Source organism: Ochotona princeps, chromosome 21 (genome assembly GCF_030435755.1).
Source record: "Ochotona princeps isolate mOchPri1 chromosome 21, mOchPri1.hap1, whole genome shotgun sequence".
NCBI lineage: Eukaryota > Metazoa > Chordata > Mammalia > Lagomorpha > Ochotonidae > Ochotona > Ochotona princeps.
In genome coordinates, this window is record NC_080852.1 from 20,820,133 (window position 1) to 20,843,991 (window position 23,859).

A 23,859-nucleotide genomic window follows, 5' to 3' on the forward strand; every position below is an offset into this window, starting at 1 on the left:
AGGGCTTCATGATGAAGGCACCACCCTAGTTGCCCAACTCAATCACTTCCTAAAGACCCCACCTCCAAATACATCCTGGTTCCAGTTTCCCTCCTCTTAGTGCATTAACATAAGATTTTGGATATTAAACCTTTGGGTGAGCCTTTGGGTGACATTTAACATCCAAAGCAATATCCAAACGATACAAATGTGTTTTAGGGTAAAGCTAAGACAATATAGTGCCAGGAAAATAAAGTTCTAGCTGTTCCCAATAACTTTTCTGTCTACGTAGGGACTCCCCAGGATCATGTGTTGCAACTGAATGAACTCTGGGAATATTTGCACTTTCCCAGCTAAGATTTTTTAAAATGTGACCTGTAGATGCTGATTCTGAACATTTGAATGATTCTGCCGGTTCAATCAATTACTGTGAAGTTGCTGAAATCAAGTGCTCTTGCGTCAGAATATCTGTGTCCGTAAATCCTGACTCCGCTGGTGGTGTGTCCTTGGGCAAGGTGCTTGACCTCAGTGACAGTCTGTAAAAGACAGCAAAAACCATAGTGCCTTCTCACAAAGTCAGTGCGAGGACTGGATTAGTTAACAGTACTCATAAAATCTCTTATGTACAAAGTCTCCTACATAATAAACATGCTGTTACTAATCCAACACTGTACCCATATTAAACTAAATTTACAGATTGGTTTATTCAAATTTTTATAATGCCTGTAGTTGAACATTAAATTGGCCATTTTATTCTTCAATGAGATAATAAAGGAAATAACTAGGTTCTTACCTTACCAAGTTACTCTCATCTCACACACACACACACACACACACACCTCTTTATAGGGCTTCTAGACATCAGAAAAAGAATGTTCTGCTAACAACCCATCATCTTTTACCAGCACATTCCTTACCCCAGAACTGGCCAAGCAGTACGTAATTTTTGGCTCTGTGTAGGTTCTTGTTTTATTTCATTTGGAGATCATAGATGGGTGAGTTGTTTATCTCCAAACAAAAGCATGTTTGCTGCTTTTCTTGTTTGAAAATCAAAGAACAAGGGAAAACAAACATAATAAAAATTCCCCCTTTTTTATTTAAATTTTGATAGAATTTATGCCAGTTGCATTTTTAAAGTTTTCAAAAAATAATCATATTTTCCTTTCAGCGTTTAATTCGAGAGATATACAGAGAGAAAGGTAGACAGAGCTCCCATTCCTTGGTTCTCTCCCCAGATGCCCACAGTATCCAGGGAACTGAGCCGAGCCAGTGCTGGCAGCTAGGAACTCGCTCCAGGCCCCCACGTGCATAGCAGGAAGAATTGCTCCAGCCATCACCACTGTCTCCAAAAGTCCTTCACTGGTAGGGATCTGAAGTCTGGAGCTAGAACCAGGAGCCAAGCTGGTTTTTTAAAAAGCAGTTATTTCAGGCTTGGCGGCGTGGCCTAGTGGCTAAGGTCCTCGCCTTGATCCCATATGGCCGCTGGTTCTAATCCCGGCAGCTCCACTTCCTCTCTGTCTCTCCTCCTCTCAGTGTATCTGACTTTGTAATAAAAATAAAATAAATCTTTAAAAAAAAAAAAGCAGTTATTTCTTTGAATCCTAGAGTTACACAGAAAGAGGGAGAAACACAAAGAGATCTCGTCCATCCCCTACAACAAACCAGGAGCCCAGAAACTCCACCCAGTCTCCTGGTTAGATGGCTGGGGGCCCAAGTGCCTGCCTTCCCAGGTACATCAACAGAGGTGCTGGATCAGCAGTAGAGCAGCCAGGACTCAAATTGGTTGGTCCTCATATGTGACTGCAGCATCCCAGGCAGAAGTTTAACACACTCTGACACAACACCAGCCCCACACCCAGCCATCTTAATCAGTGGGCTAACCACCTATTCTATCAAACTTAGTTTTTTTTTATTATAATTTCAATCTGCAAGTTCATGTACATGTTTTAAATTTTTCACATATTGCACATATTCTCGAGCACGGGAGTCTTAGCTTCCAGGGAGCATTTTGAACGTTAATGTGTAGTTTCTCTTGATAACCTATCTTCAATTTCAGGAAAGAATTGATATGTGGCATATTTAATCACACGTAAAATTTCCATACATTTTATTTATAGATACTAGATTACTGGGGACCTAGCAAAAAACTTCTGGGAGATATAAATTTCTTAAGAGACTTGAAAGACTATGACAAGGACAACATTCCCGTGAGTTGTGTTGGATTTCTTTCTGTAAATATCACTGCCACAGGATGTGTGAGATCTCTCACTCTGTTTTATCAACTTTAGGAAGAGGGCCCATTTATTACAGTTAAGATGATTAAAGAAAGGATATTATGTTTGTGAATGACTATAGATTTCATGATATATGGAGCCAGCCTCCTCTCACATAATTAGAAATTTACCAAAGAAGTTACACTTTACATGCATTCCTGACTTGAAAGAATTCTCTGTCTTATGATAGATTATTTGTTAAGAAATCTACAACAGATTAAAAGAGTGGGACATGTTTCCCCATCTGTATTCTAATTTATTTGCTTGCTTATATTTCATTGTTCCTCTCCCTTTTGTCTTTTCATTCTCTTAACTCACAAGAGTCTTTTAGTATTTTGGAAGGAAGCATCTTGCCTGAACGTCAATTCGCACATTTTACTCACAATTTACTTGTGTGTCTGTGATAGTTTTCCTTCTTTTTAACTTTCTCACACAGATGTTGTTATTGTCTGAGTTTGGTTTTTTTTTCTCACCTTGAGTTGTGGGTTGTATACTGTTCGTGAAGTCCTCCTCGTTGTTGTTCAGGTGACCATCATGCAGAAGATTCGTGGTGAATACTTGACGAACCCTGAATTGGACCCCCCAAAGGTTGCCAAAGCGTCTTCGGCAGCGGAGGGGCTGTGTAAGTGGATCATGGCCATGGAAGTGTACGACCGGGTCGCAAAGGTATTTTGAGAATCAGCACACCCGTCTTCTGCCTAAATTTTCCCCAGAAACTAAAATCTGTGCATGTATTTGCAAGTTAAATTACTTAGAGTGATTGCAGGGAGAACATAGCCTGCCAGGACAGGGTAATCATGTGATGTGGATGGCACTCCCAGCGGGGAGGCGAGTACTCGGCTCTGGCGCCTCCTGGCGGGGGACGCAGTGATCCGTTACACTGATCAGGCTGGACTTGCCTGACCCGGCCAGCCCGAGCCGTTGCAGCCATGTGAAGAGTGAACCAGTGGATGGAAGATCTCCTTCTCTCTCCTTCCCTCTTTCTCTGTCACTGTGTCTTTCAGGCTGTAACAAGTGGGAAGATAAGCCTAAATGAGACAGAACAACTGCCTGTGGAGGGTAGAGACTTCAACAGAGCATTGTAAACCGATAAAGAAATGATATTAGTTTTATCTGGGATGTCCTGTTAACTTTCTTATGTCCCATGTAGTAGTATCACAGCAGGTCTGCTAGCGTGCCACAGGGCATATGGAATTTTCTGGGTCATTTCTACAATGCAGGAAAACCAGAACCCTCCCGGGATCATTTCTGCCTTCCAACCCTGCGGTTCTTCACTGTCTCCCTCATACTGATGCAGCTGCCCTATTTGAAACAGGAGGGAGAGGGGAACTATCCAACAGCGTCTCTTCCACAGCCAAAAGCAGAAAGTGCAGCTTCCCACTTGCTGTCTTCTTAGTGCAGGTGTCCATCCCTCCAAGTTTCAGCCCAAAGGAGGCGACTCAGCACATTTGGCATCTGGCACTTGATGCTCTTTCCTCTCAACTTAATCCAACTCCATTCATAGCACTGTACCAGAGGCCGGTCGGTCTGCCCTCCTGCTGATCAGCAAGGCTCTCTTTGGACATCCTGAAAATTCCTTTTACTAGTAGCTTGTAGCACATTCACTAATGAAATTTGCCAATCCTGTTCTTGGCACACGAATAAGCCTAACAAGATAATTATCTTGAGGAGAACCCTTTTCTCTCATCAAAGTGCCACTTTGCAAGTTGGTTATGAAAAATTCCCTTTTGGTAGGGAAGCTGAACGTCTAGATTTTCTACTTGGTATTTCTGCTGTCACTGTCTTAATCCCTCTCCTAGGCAGATGGATACCTTAGTTTGGCTGGCTTACAAGATCACAGAGTTGGAAAGGAAAACAAGCCCCCCCCCCAAAAAAAATGACAGCCAAATCTATTCATACATTTCGAAACACTTAATATTTGTCATTTATTTTTTCTGGGAGTTTTCTTTGGTAGTAGCTAAGAAATTTCTCATTGTTTGGGGATACTTTGTTACGCATTATGACATTTAGACCAGAATGACTTATCTATTTCACAGGTAACAACTCACCAGGCCAGATGTTTTACAGTGCATATAGGAGTGTTTGACTTTTTTTCTATATAAAAATAAGATTTAAGGCAAAATGTTTATTTTGTGTAACTTATGTTTAGAACGCATTTATAATCCATTGTGTTCATAAAAGAGTCAGAAACATACCAGCTTGACATCACATCGGGGCTGTATTGCTCCCACACAGGTGGTGGCTCCAAAGAAAGCTCGCTTATCAGAAGCCCAGAAGTCTTTAGCCGAGACCATGGAACTTTTGAATGAGAAGAGAGCAGAGCTGGCATCCGTAGAGCATCACTTGGAAAATTTACAAAAGACGTTTCGCGAGAAAACAGAGGAAAAGGCTGCTTTAGAAGATCAGGTGGAACTCTGTGCAAAGAAACTCGAAAGAGCCTCCAAACTGATTGGGGGACTGGGTGGAGAAAAATCAAGGTCAGCGTTGAAGGATGTCAGGTTGGACATGACAACTGTGGGTGCTTGCTCAGGTCACTTAGCTCTTCCAAACAGAGCTGTCCTCCTCATGGATGGCATTTTCATTTTACTTTAAAAAAATTTTAAGTGGTGATAAGGGCAATGACAACAGTTTTTCGATTGAGATGGCGACTATGTGGGTATATTCGTGCTGCTTTCTTTCCAGTTTTCTAGATGTTCAAACAATTTGGTAGTGAAATGTTTTGGGGGAGCAGCACCTGAATTACTGGGTAAAAATTGATTTCCAGCAAGATAAGTGTACACTTCAGAAACTTGGTAGAAAATGGAATTAAAAGATAAAATCACGGTTGGTGCAAAAAAAAAAAAAAAACCTTCAAAAATCATACTTCTGAGTGCCTGGCCTGATCTAACTTACCTTCTAACTTAGATGCAGAGCCAGCTGTCTCATTTGTTAATTGTATTTGTTACACGATAACCTAGTAATATGATAGGCCTTTGACAGTATCTTTTTTTTTTTTAAAGATTTATTCATTTTTTTATTACAGCCAGATATACAGAGAGGAGGAGAGACAGAGAGGAAGATCTTCTGTCCGATGATTCACTCCCCAAGTGAGCTGCAGCGGGCCGATGCTGCGCCAATCCGAAGCCGGGAACCAGGAACCTCTTCCGGGTCTCCCACGCGGGTGCATTGTCCCAATGCATTGGGCTGTCCTCAACTGCTTTCCCAGGCCACAAGCAGGGAGCTGGATGGGAAGTGGAGCTGCCGGGATTAGAACCGGCGCCCATATGGGATCCCGGGGTGTTCCAGGCGAGGACTTTAGCCGCTAGGCCACGCCGCCGGGCCCCTTTGACAGTATTCGTAGAGCAATCAGATGATTGAGGAATACACCTGTTATTACAAGGTTTGCATTAAATGGAAAGGCTAACAGCCTTACAAATAGCGTGTGAGCTTCTCATACAGCTTAGAGGTAATTTCTAGTAGTAATTATAAATATTCCACCTTAGAACCTAATAAATACGTAAACAGGGTCACTAAACTAAATCATCCTAGTGATAATTATTAGTCAAGATCCTGCTGTTGTGTTAGTTCATTTTAGCTTATGATTAAAAGTCATGTCCTGCAAAAAATGTCTAATGTTCACGACAGGTAAAATATTACTCTTATGACATAGATGTTTTAGTATATCCAGTCATGTTAGAGTTAGAAGACACCAAACCTCCTCGCTTTACAGGGACGCAAGTGCCCAGCACCGTCATAGCTTTTGAAAAACTAGATATTGGACTGGACGCCCCTTGACCTTTGGATGACTGTCCTCTGTCATTCCCTGTTGTGACGCATTTGTTGTCTGTGGTTGACTGTGCAGGTGGTCGCAAGCTGCCAATGACCTTCAGATCACGTATGAAAATTTAACTGGTGACGTCCTGGTGTCCGCGGGGGTCATAGCCTACCTCGGGGCTTTCACCTCTGGCTTTCGGAACACGTGCACACAAGATTGGAGCAGGTTGTGCAAGGTTGTACCCTTAACCTTGGAAATCTCATTTTTGAAGTTTTCAGACTGTTTTGGGAGATTTGAGGGGAAAGAATGATGAGAACAGAGGAAGAAATAGCTGAAAGTATGGAATGCTTATTTACTTATTTGCTTGTTTTTGCTTCTTCGGTAAAATACTTCCAAAGTTCTACTTTCAGTTTTTTTCCTATTCCTTAAAGTTAATGATGATTACCTAATGATACCTAAGCAAGTATCTTAATTTTAAAAATAATTCAAGTTGCCATATAAAAGAAAAAAACATTAAATGTTTATTAATTTCTTACAGGAGAAGAAAATCCCGTGTTCTGAGGAGTTCTCGCTGAGTAAGACCCTGGGTGATCCAGTCAAAATCAGAGCCTGGAACATTGCTGGCTTACCCACAGACACCTTCTCCATCGACAACGGTGTGATTGTTAACAACTCCCGGCGCTGGTAGGAAGATCTTTTTCTATTTCTTTTTTTTTTTTTTTTGACAATCTTTACATTGTTAATTAGGGTAAAAAGGTACACGGGCTATAAGGAAGAGGGTAAGACTATTTCCTTATTGTTTCCTTCATATATCTGAGGTAAAGGGAATCTTCAGGGAGAAGCCCCACCCAGTTTCCCACCCATCCCAGGTCCCCGATGTGGGGCATGCTCTGAGATCCCTGCTCAAGTGGTTTTGATAGTTCACCAGTTATGAATCGCTGCCATTCGCGCCACTCCAAGCGTGATGAGGTCGTCGAAGAATCCACTGATTGACATAGTCCATCATAGAGTCTCCATTTGTCCGGTATTTCGCTGCCAACATATAGCTGAGGTGGTGGATTGACCTGTCTTCCGTCTTTTGTTGGTTAGGGTTCTGAGTCCGCCATTTCGACTGGGGAGATCCCCAAAAGAAATTTGGAGGTGTTCTCAGACCAGATTCTTGTATGCACTAACAAGTATAGGACCCACCATAGTCCATCGCCCTGATCAGCTGGTGGTTGCAATTGCTGGATTGGTTTTGTTTTCAGCCCCGACTTCCACTGGAACCAATGGGTGTTGCAGTCCAGCCTGGTTCCGCCCAGCATGCACTCAGACCTCACATAAACCAGTAGGAGCTGCAGCCCAGTCAGAGCGACCCACAATAACACCCACCAGGCCCGGCCCTACCCTGGTTTGTCAGTATGTGTAGCAGTAGTCCAATCTGCCCCATATCCCATTTAGTTCTCGTACATGTTGAAGGGTATTGAAGCTTAGTTCCATCTAACCAGCTCAACTATCTTGTAGCGGGCGATGACAGAGCTTCTTGACCAGCCTGGGGAGGGAGGAGGGAGATTTGAGCCTTAGAAACTGTTGTCACAGAAAGATGTCTGAGACAGCTGAAGTGATGGAGAGTGAAAACTCCCCTTTCTGTACTGGATTTTTTTTTTTAAGAGACTGTAGTGGTCCTAGAATCTCAGAACCTTGGCAGGAGTTCTCACTGAAACTGAATTTCTTCATCTGGAAAAAAATAAATAAAACTTCTCATTTTTTTCCTCCCAGAACTTCAGTTAGTGTTGACGGCATGTGAAATAGCTTCAATTTGTAGTGGTTGGTGATACTGTTCATTGTTTAAATGATGTCATTTTTAGAGACATTTCAGCATGGATCTATCCCCCCTCAGTTTTTCTTCTTGTATTCTAGGCCTTTAATGATTGATCCGCAGGGTCAAGCCAATAAGTGGATCAAAAACTCGGAGAAAGAGAACCAGCTTAACGTTATTAAACTATCCGACGCAGACTACATGAGGACCCTGGAGAACTGTATTCAGTTTGGAACTCCACTTCTCCTGGAAAATGTTGGCGAAGACTTGGACCCGTCTTTGGAGCCTCTGCTTCTTAGACAGACTTTCAAACAAGGTACAAGACAGTTCATATTAGTGGATAGAACTGAACGATCATTGTGATCTTGAGGTACGAGTGAAAACCGCTCTCAATACAGAGCCTCTGTATCACTGTTGGGAGTGACAGGAACCTGGGCGCATTGCCGGGAGTGAACCTAAGTCAGATATTCTAAGCTAGCTGGCTGGCCCTATCTTCACTGCCTTAGCCGCTGTTACGTGGGTCACTGTGGGAAGGACCATACAATCCATTATTTTGCACCATGATGATTGGGGCCAGAATTGCCCCAATTTGTATCTTTGCCCACCTTATATCTTTCTGCATTTAAAAACCATTTTTGTTTTAAGTTCCAATGCCTTTAAGAGCCCCATGTATGTATTTAGGGGTCATAGTTGAAAATTGAGGAAAAAAAAGCTCCAAAGGAATGTGGGTTTGCTGAGATCCCTCGTAACCTTCCAAATGTCCCACGTAACCCCAGAAGAAGTCCTCCTAGATATGTGCTTGTTTGTCTCTGTGTCTGACTTTGCTCACATCAACTTTCTATTTCAGATTACCTGTTGATCCTTTATCTGCAGCCTAGACAGGTCCATTGCAGAGAGGGAGCTATGTTTACTTACTATGCACTTGTTTCTGAAATCCAGGTGGCATTGATTGCATCCGACTGGGTGAAGTAATTATTGAGTATTCCTTTGAATTCAAATTTTACATCACCACAAAACTGAGAAACCCGCATTATATGCCAGAGCTGGCGACAAAAGTATCTTTGCTCAATTTCATGATAACTCCAGAAGGACTTGAAGATCAGTTACTAGGTATTGTGGTTGCCAAGGAAAGGTGTGTGTTTTCTAGGCATTCCCAGACGCTCTAGTGAGGACTATTTGGGGTCTCTGATACTTGTATTGCTACTTTAAGGTTGTTAAAACTTTATATTTCATTGTTATGCATAGTTACATAATAGGTAGTCATCCTGTTGTAAGTAAGTTATACACTAACCATGTTATATTGAGGTACCAATATGGATAGCAGGTTTTGGGTTACATGCCATGACTTCTGACTTGTTTCTGAGCTCAGAATTTCACCCTGAAGAATCTATGCTAAGGACTTGCAATAAATGCATCCTAAGACTTGCATACAGGATGTTGGTGAGAAAAGAAAATGCTTAAGATAAAAAAGGAAAAAAATGGGATGCAAACTATATACAGTATAGCAAATATTTTTAAATGATAGCTCTATATTATTTACCATGGGAAAAATATTGCAAAGAAATACACCAGAGAGTATTAAGAATGATTATCCCTGGATAAGGTTATAGGTAATCTTTACAATTTATTCATCCTTTATCATTTTTCAATACCAGTATATATTTTTCAAATAAGAAAAAAATGTTAGGATATCTGAAAGAGCCACCAATAAAGAGTGGCTTCAGGAAAGGACTCTGATTCACGTGAAGCTTATATAGTATTATCGTATTTATTTTCCAAAATAAAAGCAAATCAAAATTAAGAACCATGAGGTGGTTTTGTTACTGAATTTTTTAAGCTCTTGGTAGAATATCTAAGCAGAACCCTGTCACAACATAGTAACATGATATATTGTGTTGTTTTTTTTTGTTTTTTTTTTTGTTTTTTTTTGTTTTTAAATGTTTTTTTTTTAAGATTTATTTATTTTATTACAAAGTCAGATATACAGAGAAGAGAACAGACAGGGAGGAAGATCTTCCATCCGATGATTCACTCCCCAAGTGAGCCGCAACGGGCCGGTGCGCGCCAATCCGATGCCGGGAACCAGGAACCTCTTCCAGGTCTCCCACGCGGGTGCAGGGGCCCAAGGCATTGGGCCGTCCTCAACTGCTTTCCCAGGCCACAGGCAGGGAGCTGGATGGGAAGTGGAGCTGCCGGGATTAGAACCAGCGCCCATATGGGATCCCGGGGCATTCAAGGCGAGGACCTTAGCCGCTAGGCCACGCCGCCGGGCCCAATATATTGTGTTGTTTTGAAGTCTCAGCTCATCTTCGTTTCTTTTATTAATTAAAACATAAGTGCCAATTTAGCCTTTGGCAAAATATATATGACTATTTGTTCTTTTTGTCCTTGATATTTACAGAAAAGGTGAAAATGAGACTTGATGACAAAAATCAAGTATTTAACTTTCATGCACTCATCTCTCTAATACAAGCAGTTATTATATAGATAAATCTATTGTATTTTTAGACTTACTCTAGTGTGTTACTGGTACATTTCACATGTGTATAATTCATGCTGTTTTTGCTTGAATTTCTCAAAGTATTATTTATCTGCAAGCACTTTTTCCTTAAGTTAAAACGAAAGAGACTAATGCATTCTGCATTGCATGTCTTCAAAATTACTTAAATTTCTACAACACGTGGTATGTCGTGGTGAGGTATATGCATTAGCTAGAGGGCTAGAGGTGTACATGGAATATGTCTGTCTTTTTAGACCAGAATTAGAAGAGGAACGAAATGCTCTGATTCTTCAGTCTGCAGCTAATAAGAAGCAGCTCAAAGATATAGAGACAAAAATTTTAGAAACTTTGTCATCTTCTGAAGGGAACATTTTAGAAGATGAAAGCGCAATTAAAGTTTTAGATTCCGCCAGGATCATGTCCAATGAGATAACAAAGAAGCAACAGGTAAGAAACAAATCCTAAAGCCCTTTTTCTGTAACATTCTAGTTTGTCTTTGGTCCCTGAGGTAAGTGCTGTAATGGGCTTACTAGAAAAGAAAATAAGTACTCAAACACAGAAAGCTTACTTTAAATCCATAAGCTATCTTTTCAAATATTTTTTTATTTTTATTGGAAAAACAGATTTACAGAGAGAACAAGGAAAACAGAGATAAAGATCTTCCATTCACTAGTTCACTTCTCAAGTGGCCACAACAGCTGGAGCTGAGCTGATCCAAACCCAGGAGCCAGGAGCCTCTTCTGGGTCTCCCTCATGGGTGTAGGGTCCCAAGGCTTTAGGCCATCCTCGACTGCTTTCCCAGGCCACAAGCAGGAAGCTGGATGGAGCAGCCAGAACATGAACTGGTGCTCATACGGGATCCCAGCGCATGCAAGGCAAGGACTTCAGCTATTAGGCTAGTGACTGGACCCATAAGAAGCTATCTTAATGCTGAATAGTTAAAAACCTCATCTGGACTATACTGTATCATACACAGAAGAAATTTAGCATGAAACTTTTAAAATCATATGTATTTGTTATTAGGTAGGTAAGCAAGTTTAGCCAAATTCACTCAAATTTTAGTTGCTGCTTCAGAGAACTCGACTTAGCCTCTGTTTCCTGTTGGAGTTTGAAGAGTGTGGGAGTAACTGCTGATGAGGTGGTTCTAGGAACCACAAGGAATGTTCCTCCGATATGACTTTGTCATTTGCTTGCCAGAACGAGAGGTATGAGAATTGACCGTGGCAGTGGAGGGAGGAAGGCAGATTGTCTACAGCTAAAAGTTTGCAGAAAGTCCAAGGACAGGTACTTAGCCTAACGATTGAGATGCTGGGTGAAACACCTCCACTTGGAAACCTACCTCTGGCCCCTTGCTTGGGCCACCCATCACAGCAGTCCTTAGGAGGCAGCAGTCATGGCTCAGGTGACCGGGTTGCGGCCGTGGAAGTGGAGTTTCGGATTCTGCCTCAGCCGAGCCCTCATGATGTCAGGGGTTTGGGCAAGTGAACCAGCTCTAGAAGCCCACTCTTACTCACTCTACCTCTCCCTTCTGCCCCTGCAAATAAACATAGTTAAATCATGCGAATTCATCTGACACAGCCAAATGACACTGTTACATTATTTCTTTCATAAAGCCATATAATGTTATAGGTAAATGAGGTCTTATTTATCAGTATTTCACACTTCCTAGCTCAGAAAAGCAGGGTCCAGAAGAGTTAGTTGTCCCTGCAGTGAAATGGTGTTGTAGGATGATGTCCATAGGCTAACTTCATTGGTTTCCAGACTTTTACTCCTGCATGGCCCACTGGCTAAACTAAACACTCATTCACTTTGGGGTAATTAAAAAATACTAAAAAGAGACTGTGCTAGTCAGTCCGCATTCCTCCCACTGCTCTCCATCCTATCCCACCTGGGCCCACGGATTTTCAAAATGGTGTCAGTGCAAGTATACAAAGGCAATGATGCTTTCCATTTAGCTGTGTTGCTTTTCCTTTTTCCTCTCCAGAGAGCCAAAGGAGTAGAATCTCGAGTGATACAGTCACATGTCACTGAACGAAGTGGGCAGGTGCTTTCTAAGAATAGAGCTCCCCTGTGGGTGGCAAGAACCCCATCACCGGAGTCATCACCCACTGCTTCCCAGGGTCTGCCTTAGTAGGAGATGGAGCCAGAAGGGCAGGGCCAGACACGGAACCCCCAATACGCCAATGGAGAACCAGCCGCTCGACCACTTGGCTAAAACTGTCCCCTCCAGAGGGGTTTTTGATGAACTCGCCCTAGATTTGGCCCTGAATTTCAGCTGATTGGACCAGCCCTGAGCAGCAGCATTCAGCAGAAGCATGACTACACACACATATTTGTTTGGCAGTGTCTGTGGGCAGGAAAGCCAGAGAAGGGAGAGTGGCTTGGATTAGTTCTAGATTATTTCTATAGAACATCAGCCTATCAGACTGAGTAGTCAGTTGAAGAGTGAGAAGCCTGTAGGAAATTTTTCTTTAGGGGTTGAATATCAACATTTATTAAGTCTGCACGAGTTAAATATATGAGAACCCAGTTGAAAAAAAAATCTTGAGTGTCAAAAGCCACCAGCTAATGCAGTTTTAAATGCCATGGCTGCTTCAGGTGGCTCTGTGCTGGGTCCTATCAAAGACTCGCATCTGCATACTTGGTCTTCAGCTCTCTGCTGCGGTCACATTCAGGCAAGGAATAAGCAAATGCTGATAGCTCTGGTATTTTGTTTTTTTGAAGTTTACTTTGTTGTGCATGCTGTAATGGCTAGTGGCTAAATCCTTGCTTTGCAAGTGTTGGATCCATGTGGCTGCACTTCATGTCCCAGCTGCTCCTCTTCCCATCCAGCTCCCTGCCTGTGGCCTGAAAAAGCAGTGGAGGACGGCCCAAAGCCTTGGGATCCTGCACTTCAGTGGGAAACTCGAAAGAGACTCCTGGCTTCTGGATTCAGATGGACTCAGCTGCAGCCATTGAGGCCACTTGGAGAGTGAACCAGCAGATGAAAGATCACTCTCTGTCTCCCTGTTGTTCTGTTTCCAATAAAAGTAAATAGATTTTTTTGAAGTTTATTTATTTGAAATGTACAATTGCAGCAAGAACAAGAGGGAGAGACCTAGATCTCCCATTCACTGCTTCACTTCACACACAGCTGCAATGGCTATGGCTTTGCCGGGCCAAAGGAGCCAGGAACCAGCAGCCTCGAGCCTCGAGCCTCTTCGGGTCTCGCATGTGAGTGCAGGGCTTCTCGGACCTGGGCCATCCTCCACTGCTTTCCCGGACACATTAGCCCTGGAAGTGGAAGAGCCGGCAATTGAACTGGCTCCCAGATGAGATGCCACTGCAGGCGGTGGCTTTACCCGAAAAACAGCAGTCCTGTGTCAGATCATCCTAACCTGAGAAGCTTAAGGTTTTGTTTGCTTTTTCCCATCCCCTTCTTCCTTCAGTCTCTCCTTCCCTCCTTTGTTCTTTTCCACTTTTCTTTCTTTCGGGGTTTTCATATCCTCTTGTGTTCAACTGTGCTCAAAACTCATGTAATTTTGTCAGGGAATATTTTCGGGTATAAGCTTCATTGTTGTATGAAAAGCATGTCATTAAATCCAGCTTGTTTTTTTTTTTTTAACCCTGATTTTCCTTCTCCCAGGTTGCAGAAAAAACAGAGCTCAAAATTGCAGAGTCTCGGGAAGGCTACAGACCCATCGCTAAGCACTCGTCCGTGCTGTTCTTCAGCATCGCAGACCTGGCCAACATTGACCCCATGTACCAGTACTCGCTCACCTGGTTCGTGAACCTGTACATCAGCTCCATTCATGTCAGGTGAGATGTCGCTCGTCATTCTTCCTCCCTAGGCTGGAGTCACACCCTGTATATAGTGTGAATATATATGTGTATACTAATGTGTTACATATATGCATATACATCACACATTCATTATAGAACACTATGACTATGCAATGGGAAAGAAAGGGCGGGGGAAGGAAGCAGAGAGACAGGAGTGGATGGAAGGAGAGAGGGTAGGAGCAAGGAAGAAAAAGAGAAGAGGAAAAGAGTGAGAGCTTCCTTCCTGTTTTAAATTATTTTGGTCCAGCCTCCCACCTAAGCATACAGAGATTCACTTTAATCATTTTTCTCCTCCTCTTTTAAAGATTTCAGTAAGGTTCCTAACATTTTTTTTTTTAAGATTTGTTTTTATTTTTATTGGAAAGGCAGATTCAAAGAGAGAAGGAGAGGTAAAGATACTCCATCCACTGATTCACTCCCCAAATGGGCACAGCGGCCAGAGCTGAGGCGATCCAAAGCCAGGAGCCTCTTCCAGGTCTCCCGTGTGGGTGCAGGGTCCCAAGGCTTTGGGCCATCCTCCACTATTTTCCCCACTCATCAACAGGAAGCTGGATGGGAAATAGAGCAGCCAGGACATGAACCAGTGCCAGTGTATGATACCAGCACTTGCAGACAGAGGACTGGCCAATTGAGCCAATGTGTTGGTCCCCAGTTTATAACTTTTTTTGTTGTTGGCAAATCCAATGTATATCTTCCCCCAACCTCAAAGCCTCCATAAAGCATTAGTCATAACTTTGTGTGTGGTAGTTTGCTAGATATTTTCACTTTAGTTAACTCATGAATATGTGTGGATTTTGGCATCAAACAGATCAGGGATTGTCTCAGTTTTGCCATGTAATACCTGTATTTTACAGACAAGCCAGTTCACCTTTCTGTGATTGTTGGAATTTTCCTCAGCAATAAACTAAGGATAATGATAGTATCTACCTCTTAGGATTTTTTAAGATTCTTTTTTTTTTTATTGAAAAGTCAGATATACAGAGAGGAAGATCTGCTGTCTGCTGATTCACTCCCCAAGTAGCTACAACGGCAGAACTAAGCTGATCTGAAGCCAGGAGCCAGGAGCTTTTTCCAGGTCTCTCACGTGGGTGCAGGGACCCAAGGCTCTGGATGTGAATTGTGTGGTCAATTCCACCCCCTGCCTGCTATCTCATGTGAACTGATAGGTGCTGCAACCCAGCCCAGCCAGCTGACCACAGACCCCCATCCTCATGCATTTCAGAGGTGCTGCAGCCTTGTTGGGGTGACCCCCATTAACCTCCACCAAGCTGACTCCAGCCCCAGTTTTTGCACATGCCAGCCTCTGCTGCAGCCTAGTCTGGCCCAACCCACATCCCATCTGGCTCTCAGGCACGTCGATGCATGCTGCAGCTTAGCTCAGCCTGCCCTGCCCCGAGATCCAGCCCTCATGTGTGCTGACAGGTGTCTCTGCCTTGTCCAGCCAGACCTCCCCCAGCCCTGTTCTCATGTTCACCAGCGGTAGGTACAGCATAGCAGGCGAATGCCTGCAGTTCCCCTGCTGGGCATGTTCCTAGACCCAGTGCCTACCAGGGATGCTGCTGTTAGCTTTGCATGACTTGCACCCAATCCCTGCACTTGGCAGCAGGTGCTGCAGCCTATGGGGCCTGGCTTTTTTCCCTCAGCATAATTCCCTGAGAATCCATCCAGGTTCTTATGGATATCAATAGTTTGAGCTGGTTCTGCTTTGTTGCTAAAAAGTATTTCATCTTGTGGGTGTTCCATGGATTAATCATTTACCTATTGAAGGACACCTCAATCATTTTAGGTCTGAGGTTATTATCTCTTGAACTGCTATGAACATTTGTGAACACATATTTCTGAATACAACTTTTCATGTCTCAGAGAAATACAACAGTGCAATTGCTGGGTCATGTGGAAGTTGCATGTTGAGTGCATGGGTTTGTTTTGTATTTTTCTGTTAAGATACTTGCCATACTGTTTTCCAGAAGGGCTTCTTCATTTTATAGTCACACCAGCAAAAGTACTGGATTCTTAAAAATTTAACTTAAAAAAAAAAAACCTGAATGCTTATTGCAAAAATTTAAAATATATAAACATGTAAAGAAGAAAATATCAATCATAACCCCCCAGAAATAATCACTTTGATAAATTAACAGTGTATATTAACTCATGTTATCCATTATTTTTAGCTTGTCAACATTTTTTCCTTTCTTTCCTGCCTTTCAGTAACAAATCCAAAATTTTGGAAAAGCGCCTTCGATATTTAAATGACCACTTCACGTACAACTTGTACTGTAATATCTGCCGGTCACTATTTGAGAAGGACAAGCTACTGTTCTCCTTCTTACTATGTGCCAATCTCCTTCTGTAAGTTACTAACTTTTTTTTTTAAAGATTTATTATTATTGGAAAGCTGGATATACAGAGAGGAGGAGAGACAGAGAGGAAGATCTTCCATCCGATGTTTTCACTCCCCAAGTGAGCCGCAACGGGCCGGTGCGTGCCAATCCAATGCCAGGAATCAGGAACCTCTTCTGGGTCCCCCACACGGTTGCAGGGTCCCAAAGCTTTGGGCCGTCCTCGACTGCCTTCCCAGGCTACAGGCAGGGAGCTGGATGGGAAGTGGAGCCACCAGGACCAGAACCGGCGCCGATATGGGATCCGGGTGGTGCGTTCAAGGCGAGGACTTTAGCCGCTAGGCCACGCCGCCGGGCCCAGTTACTAACTTTTTTGTAGTTTCATTATTATAAACACTCTCCTGGAAAGTCTAATCTGTTAAGATGACTTCCCACAGAGGGGTACAATATTTTGCTTTGCTTAATTCTTTATTTTCTTTTTGTGTTTCTTCTACAGATGCGGTTAATATGGTTATTTGATTTATGTTACAGAAAACATCATGAAATATCACTGTAAAATCCAGTAACTTCTTATAAGATTTATTTATTTATTTGAAAGTTAGTGTGACAGAAATTGAGAAAACGAGAGAGAGAGGAAAGGGGAGAGAGAAATCTCCTGTTTGCTGGGCCAAGCTGAAGCCAAGAGCCTGGAGCTCTGTCCACGTCTCCTACGTGGGTGGCAAGTGCCAAAGTATCTGAGCCATCTTTTGCTTTTCCAGGCCCATAAGCAGGAGGCTGGATCCAAGGCTGAGGAGCCAAGATTCAAACTGGCATTGCAATATGAGAAGAAACATGAGCTTTATCAGCTTTGCTGTAAAGTTGATTTGCAAAAAGTTGATTTGTGTATTTTCTTTGAAAGGGAGAGTTACAGAGAGAGGGAGAGAAGAGACAGACAGAAGGAGAGAGAGAGAGAGAGAGAGAGAAAGCGATCTTCCATTCATTGACTCATTCCCCCAATGGCCACACTGCCCGAGGTGGGCCAGGTTGAAGCCAGGAGCCAGGAACTTCTTCTGGATCACCCATGTGGGTACAGGGATCTAAGGATTTGAGATCTCTTCTGTTTTCCCAGGCCATAAGTAGGGAGCTGGATCAAAGTGGAGGATCTGTAACTCAAACCAGCATCCATGTGGAATGCTACTGGCCCTACTAGCAAAGGATTAGCCTTCTGTACCACAGCACCCTCCCCCTGTCCCTCATACCTTACTTTTTAAAATAGTATTTATTTGGAATGCAGAGTTACAAAAGAGGAAGACACAGAGAGATAGTCCATCTATCTATTTTGTATCAGTAATTTTGCATTTTGTATTTGTTGTCCTCTAAAGAGCTTTAGCCTTTACTTTTTGAAGTAAGTTACTAATGCGTCAGCTCAATCTTTTCAAGTCTTGTTTTTAACTTTCTTCGACTATCGTAGAGTGTTTTTCTGTATTTTTTGCTTGTTGTTCAATAGGAGTAGGCTAGCTTTGTTGCTAAGGTGATTCCTCTTGCGTCACCAGTGAACAACTGTGATTTGCAACCAAGATTCAGGTCTGATTGGCGAGAACTGAGATGTTCCGAACATGTGATGTTGGGGAACATTCCAGCAGCCTTTGCCTGGCCTCCGTGGAGTTCTGCCCTACTCATTCACACCTTAGCGTGTGTCAGTGGGAATCAAGAAAGTGTGTGCTCAGTCTGGGGTATCCAACTCCTCCATTCAGCAGCACTGTCCGCCTTTGGTTCTGGTCACCTCCCTCCTCTTCTCTTTCTGTCTCCTCCTGGGGGCCATGGTTCTGCACTGCCTACTATACAGCTCCCCCAAACCAGTCATGTTATTCACGCGGTTCCATTTCCTGGTAGCTGACAGCAGGACGGTAAGCATGGCCCTGCTTACTCATCCGGTCAATGCAAGCAGAAGTGTCATTCCATCATAAACAAAACAACTCACTGTGACCCTCATTTTGGGATTACAGGGCAAAGAAAGAGATTGAATACCAGGAACTGATGTTTCTTTTAACTGGTGGAGTAAGTCTTAGGAATGCTGAGAAAAATCCCGACCCCACGTGGCTGCCGGATAAAAGCTGGGAGGAAATTTGTCGTGTAAGCGAACTTCCTGCCTTCCGAGGACTGCGGTAATTGTTTGCATTTGATGATTTAACCTCGAATAGTGACAGGTAGATTTGTAGTGGTAGTGATGTTTTAAAAAAAAGAAAAAAGCTCTAAACTGTCTTGTTGCGTTTTCTCCTGCTTCAGTAATCTCTTTGGAAAGGTTTCCCATGGAAGGGAATAATTGTGAAACTTTTTTTTTCCGTTAGAGATCATTTTTCTGACCATATATCCGAATGGCGAGAAATCTATGATAGCAAGGAGCCACACAATGCAAGGCTGCCCGTGCCGATGGACGCCAGGCTGAACGAGCTGCAGAAAATCATAGTCCTGCGTTGCCTACGGCCGGATAAGGTAAGCGAGCATACCTTACTCTATTAGAACATGCTCTGGTCCCCAAATGGACCAACTGCCGTGTGTGAAGTACTAGTCTTCAAGGTTTAGTCATGTGCTACTTAACAGTGTTTGGGTCAATGATATATGTCATGGCCTGTGAAGGATCCATGAGATGATACAGCAGCTGAGAATCCTCAGCTGGGAGGGTCACTCAGTCACAGCGTCCGAGCACAGCACGTGACTGACACATCTGTCGATGATGCAGTCGGCAAACCTGCCACGCTGCCAGCATAGCGTCACAATCATTTATGGTACATAGTACTTAATAATAAACTATTGATTTCTGAATTTACTATGCAATGCTTTTATCACTATTTTAGATAGAAACATGTAGACTACCACTGGGTATCATGGCTTTCAGGTCTTGTCTGGCTTGTTTCTGAAACGATAGGGTAGGGCCAACATTGTGACGTAGTGAGTGAATCTGCTGCCCGTATTGCCAGGAGCCCAAATGGGTAGTAGTTTGAGTCCTGACTGCCCTGCTTCTGCTCCAGATGCCTGCTAATGCACCTGGGAAGGCACTGGAAGATGGCCCAAGTTTTTGTACCCTTGCCCCCACATAGGAGACCACATGGGGAGCTCCTGACTTCAGCCTGGCTCAGTCCTAGTTGCTTCAGCATCTGGGGATGAACCAGCAGATGGAATCAATCAATCTCTCTCTCTCTTCACCTTTAAAATAAATAGTCTTTATAAAGAACATGGAATGTGAGGATAGTATGTAACTTCTGTTATAGTTATGACATACTTTTCTTGTGAGAAGACACAGACTAGCCTCTTATACCAGAAAGACCTAAAATACAATCACCTAAAATAAAAGCCAATTTTCCTATTCTCCTAACAGCCCCGAGTCAAGGGATTAAGGACAGATAGGACAGCTCAGTCCTTGGGAAGTTCCAGAAATGTAGGCTCTCTCTCCCTTGCTAGAAAAGTTTCTTGAATGTAATTCTCATCAGCCAGACAGGAGCTGGTATCTGAAGACAGAAAGTGTAAAAGGCAAACAGCTCCTTTATACACAGACAATCTAGACATTTCCTTTCTAATCTCTGCTTGTCTGCTTGTGGCCAGAATTGAGTCATGTGGCCACATTAGCTGCATAAAAATCATGGGTCAGTGTGGGGTGCTATTTCTAAAAGGAGGGAAACAATTGAAGGCTCTTCCACATGAATGAGTTGAGCATCTATCATGTGCGATATCCAGTTGTGTTTCATTTCCTGAAAATAGTTTATCTCCTTTGCCCATTTTTTTAACAACTAGTCTTGTCCATCAATGCAAAGACTATCTTGGTGTATTGGAGAAATTACTTTTTGTCTAGGGTATGCTGCATGCTTTTCTTGGCCATTAGACTATTGCGTTACTATTTTTTTAATAGTAATCCAAATATTGTCCAATATTAGTCCAAATATTGTCTCTTCTCTCTTTACTAGATAACTCCAGCTATAACGAATTATGTCACTGACAAACTGGGGAAAAAGTTTGTAGAGCCTCCGCCCTTTGATTTGGCAAAGAGTTACTTGGATTCAAGCTGCACGGTTCCCTTAGTTTTTGTGCTGTCTCCAGGAGCAGATCCTATGGCCAGTAAGTTATATGCGGTGTAAACCATTAAGAAGTTACCATGAAAACATCTTGCTTAATGCCCATTTCTTCAGTGATTGAAAACCTATTATTAGGAAGGGTAAGAAGAATTTTCCACCATAAACCATCTCTACCCTGACCAATAAGGCATTTGTTACAATCCTCCAGTCAATGGTGGGATCATTTTTTTTATCCTTCCCAGGCTTACTGAAGTTTGCAAATGATAAATCTATGTCTGGAAACAAGTTCCAAGCTATTTCACTGGGACAAGGACAAGGACCAGTTGCTACAAAAATGATCAGAGCGGCAGTAGAAGAAGGAACGTGGGTTTGCCTGCAGAACTGTCACCTCGCCGTCTCCTGGATGCCCACGCTGGAAAAGATCTGCGAAGATTTTTCAACTGAAAACTGCAACCCTTCCTTTCGACTTTGGCTCACAAGCTATCCATCTCCAAAAGTAGGTGCCTTTCTGTAGCATTCAGTACATTTACTGAGCTGTTACCTTATGTTTCCGCATTGAGTTTTTGGTGCATACCCTTAAGAGGTTTAAAATACACACACACACACACACACACACACACACACACACACACACTCTCTCTCTCTCTCTCTCTCTCTCTTTCTTTCTCTCTCTCTCTCTATCTCTCTTTTCTGGAGTTCTCCTTTGTATTCAGTTTTAAATCCACTACTGTCCTCAGTTTCAGGGGTTCAAGCTTTTCTGCATAATCCTGTGCATCTGTTTTCTCCTAGTTCCCAGTAACAATTCTACAGAACGGTGTGAAAATTACCAATGAGCCTCCCACTGGTCTTCGGCTAAATCTCCTTCAGTCGTATCTCACAGATCCAGTTTCTGATGAGCAGTTTTTCAAGGGATGCCCTGGGAAGGAACTGGTAATACTCAGCTTCTGGGCCTTACGTGTTTTATGGGTGATAAAATGTGGAAGTACAGGTTGACCAATCCTAATCTGAAAATTTGAAATCCACAGTGTTTCAGAGTCCAACTTTTTTATGTGATGCCACCATGAAAAATTCCATACCATTCTTCACATAATGGGGTCACAGTCAAATGTGGGTGCACTATAAACTATTGTGTTAAATTCCCTTCAGGCTATGTGTTTAAGATGTATTTGAAACAAGTGAATTTTGTGTTTAGGCTCGGTCCTATGCCTAAGATACCACAACATATATATGCACAAATATTTTAAGATAGTTGAAATATGAAACAACTCTCATCCGAAGAATTTTGGATCAAAATCCTATTTAATCATGTTTTATTAAACGCTGGGCATTTCCTAACAAGCAGGAATTGTGCCTTTCCTGTTCATCACTTCATTCTCAGTACTTCAGTCATTGATATAAATATGTATTCAGTGAATTTATCATAAATCAAAGCCCAATAGCATTTTCATTAGAATTTAAGAGTAGAAATCTATTTTCAAATAATTTGTTCTCTCAAAATCAGCCTAGATATAAGGCACAAAACAAAAACAGAATGGACATGGAAATTTGACATTCAATTTTCCAAACCTTTCCCTCCTTCACAAAACCTATGTAAAAATAAACTATGTGGATAATGTATAAATTAGGTATTGCTCTCATTGTTAAAAGGTCCTTCTTTTATTAAATGTTTGCCAAGCATGCATCCTGGTGTGTTTAAAACATGCTTTGATGTATGTACACCATTTCCAGAATAATCAGTATACTTTAATTTTAATATTAAAAAATTGTATGCCAGTACATCACATTAAAAACCACAAATGGCTTTTCACTGATTTGGAGGTATATTTGAGATGATCTAACTTGAAATGCATGCCACATAGCTTACTTGAAATTTATTTGGCAATCCTCAACAAGTTGGTTAACATCCCTCAGAATAGTGAGACAGATTTAGTGAAGGGACTGTGTGGCATATATGTGACACATATGAGCATGCCGGGGACAGGTAAAATTACAGTAGTCTCCTGGGACTGGCATTTTAGCATAACAGGGTAAGCCACCACCTGTGACGCTGGCATCTCATTTGGGAGCTGGTTTGAATCCTGACTGCTCCACTTCTGATCCAGTTCCCTGCTTGCAAAAACAGAAGAAAATGTCCCAAGTGTTTACCCCCCCCCCAAAAAAAACACCTTTTTAAAGAAAGTAAATTTTAAGGTCTCGAAATAGGAAGTCACAAAATTAAGGATTATGTACTGGAATTTATTCATTTCATAATCCATTATTGTTCTGCACTTATAGTTGTAAATACTTAAGCCAGTGAGTATAATTTACAGGATTAATTATAAATACCTATAAATAAATAATTCCAAAGCATTACTAGCTATTACTTTGGTAAAATGGCACATTGAATTTAATAAAGTATACAATTGTTGTTTGACTAACTTTAGAAGTTTGAAGTAATGAGAGTAATACTTTTATGCTAAATATTTGATGGCTGTCTTTTTCAAAATAGTTTCATGAGTGATATCTTAGAAGCTTGCAATCATTTTGCTAATGGAAATCTGATCAGAATTTTGCCTTGTTGCATAATTTTTATGTTCAAGGCCTGGGAGAAGTTGCTGTTTGGAGTTTGTTTTTTTCATGCTCTTGTGCAAGAGAGAAAGAAATTTGGTCCTCTTGGTTGGAACATTCCGTATGGATTTAATGAATCAGATCTACGCATCAGTATCCAACAGCTCCAGGTAAAGTGAGAAAGGATCACTGTCCAGCGAGCCCTAGGCAAGTCTCTTTGCTTTAGAATAACTGATCCAGGCCTCCCAGCATCACCACTGACTTGGAGATCAGTGGTCATTAAAAGTTCTGGTTTTTAATGTAGTGTCTCCATCTGGATTCTTTCTGTTGCTAATAATAGAAAAGTCTGAATCTAACTCTCTTACACCATAAGGGAAAACAGAGATGGAGTGGAGGGATCAATTCCAGCATTGGCTGATTGGCCAAAACAACAGTGCTGACCTCAGGGACCCTGGCCGCCTCTCGCTGCAGCGCCATCCTCCCTGCTGGATTACATAGTCCCTCTCTCTGAACTCTAGTCTCCCCTTCCACCCAGTAAGTTCTGTCTTAACGCTCCATCAGACCACAGAGCCAGGCTATCTACTTGAAGTAGAGAAGTATTTTATTTCAAGTGTGTTTGAGAAACTCCTGGAGAGGCTGGCTCGGGGGGAGGAGACCTCCAGGACGTCCCCTGAGAGCAGCATCTCTGCCCTTGCTGTGCAGTTATTGGGAAATGAATAGGATAATGTGAAATCTATGTAAATAATAGCTTTTATTACTATCATTATCATAACAACAAACTAGAAATTCGGTTATGTATTG

The 23,859-nt window shown here is 42.3% G+C and overlaps 1 protein-coding gene across 1 annotated transcript in view; it reads left to right on the top strand.

Moving 5' to 3' along the window:
* The window catches only part of DNAH12 (dynein axonemal heavy chain 12), a 128,294-nt gene that overhangs the window by 92,470 nt on the left and 11,965 nt on the right, over positions 1-23,859 (top strand). The window contains exons 51-66 of the mRNA XM_058678477.1: positions 2,097-2,186; positions 2,778-2,918; positions 4,488-4,729; positions 6,094-6,241; positions 6,545-6,690; positions 7,906-8,120; positions 8,744-8,936; positions 10,559-10,751; positions 13,930-14,102; positions 16,335-16,475; positions 18,451-18,609; positions 18,793-18,937; positions 20,404-20,554; positions 20,754-21,007; positions 21,301-21,441; positions 23,091-23,228. Of these exons, the coding sequence (XP_058534460.1) occupies positions 2,097-2,186; positions 2,778-2,918; positions 4,488-4,729; positions 6,094-6,241; positions 6,545-6,690; positions 7,906-8,120; positions 8,744-8,936; positions 10,559-10,751; positions 13,930-14,102; positions 16,335-16,475; positions 18,451-18,609; positions 18,793-18,937; positions 20,404-20,554; positions 20,754-21,007; positions 21,301-21,441; positions 23,091-23,228 (2,670 nt within the window). The remainder of the gene's footprint in view (positions 1-2,096; positions 2,187-2,777; positions 2,919-4,487; positions 4,730-6,093; positions 6,242-6,544; positions 6,691-7,905; positions 8,121-8,743; positions 8,937-10,558; positions 10,752-13,929; positions 14,103-16,334; positions 16,476-18,450; positions 18,610-18,792; positions 18,938-20,403; positions 20,555-20,753; positions 21,008-21,300; positions 21,442-23,090; positions 23,229-23,859) is intronic.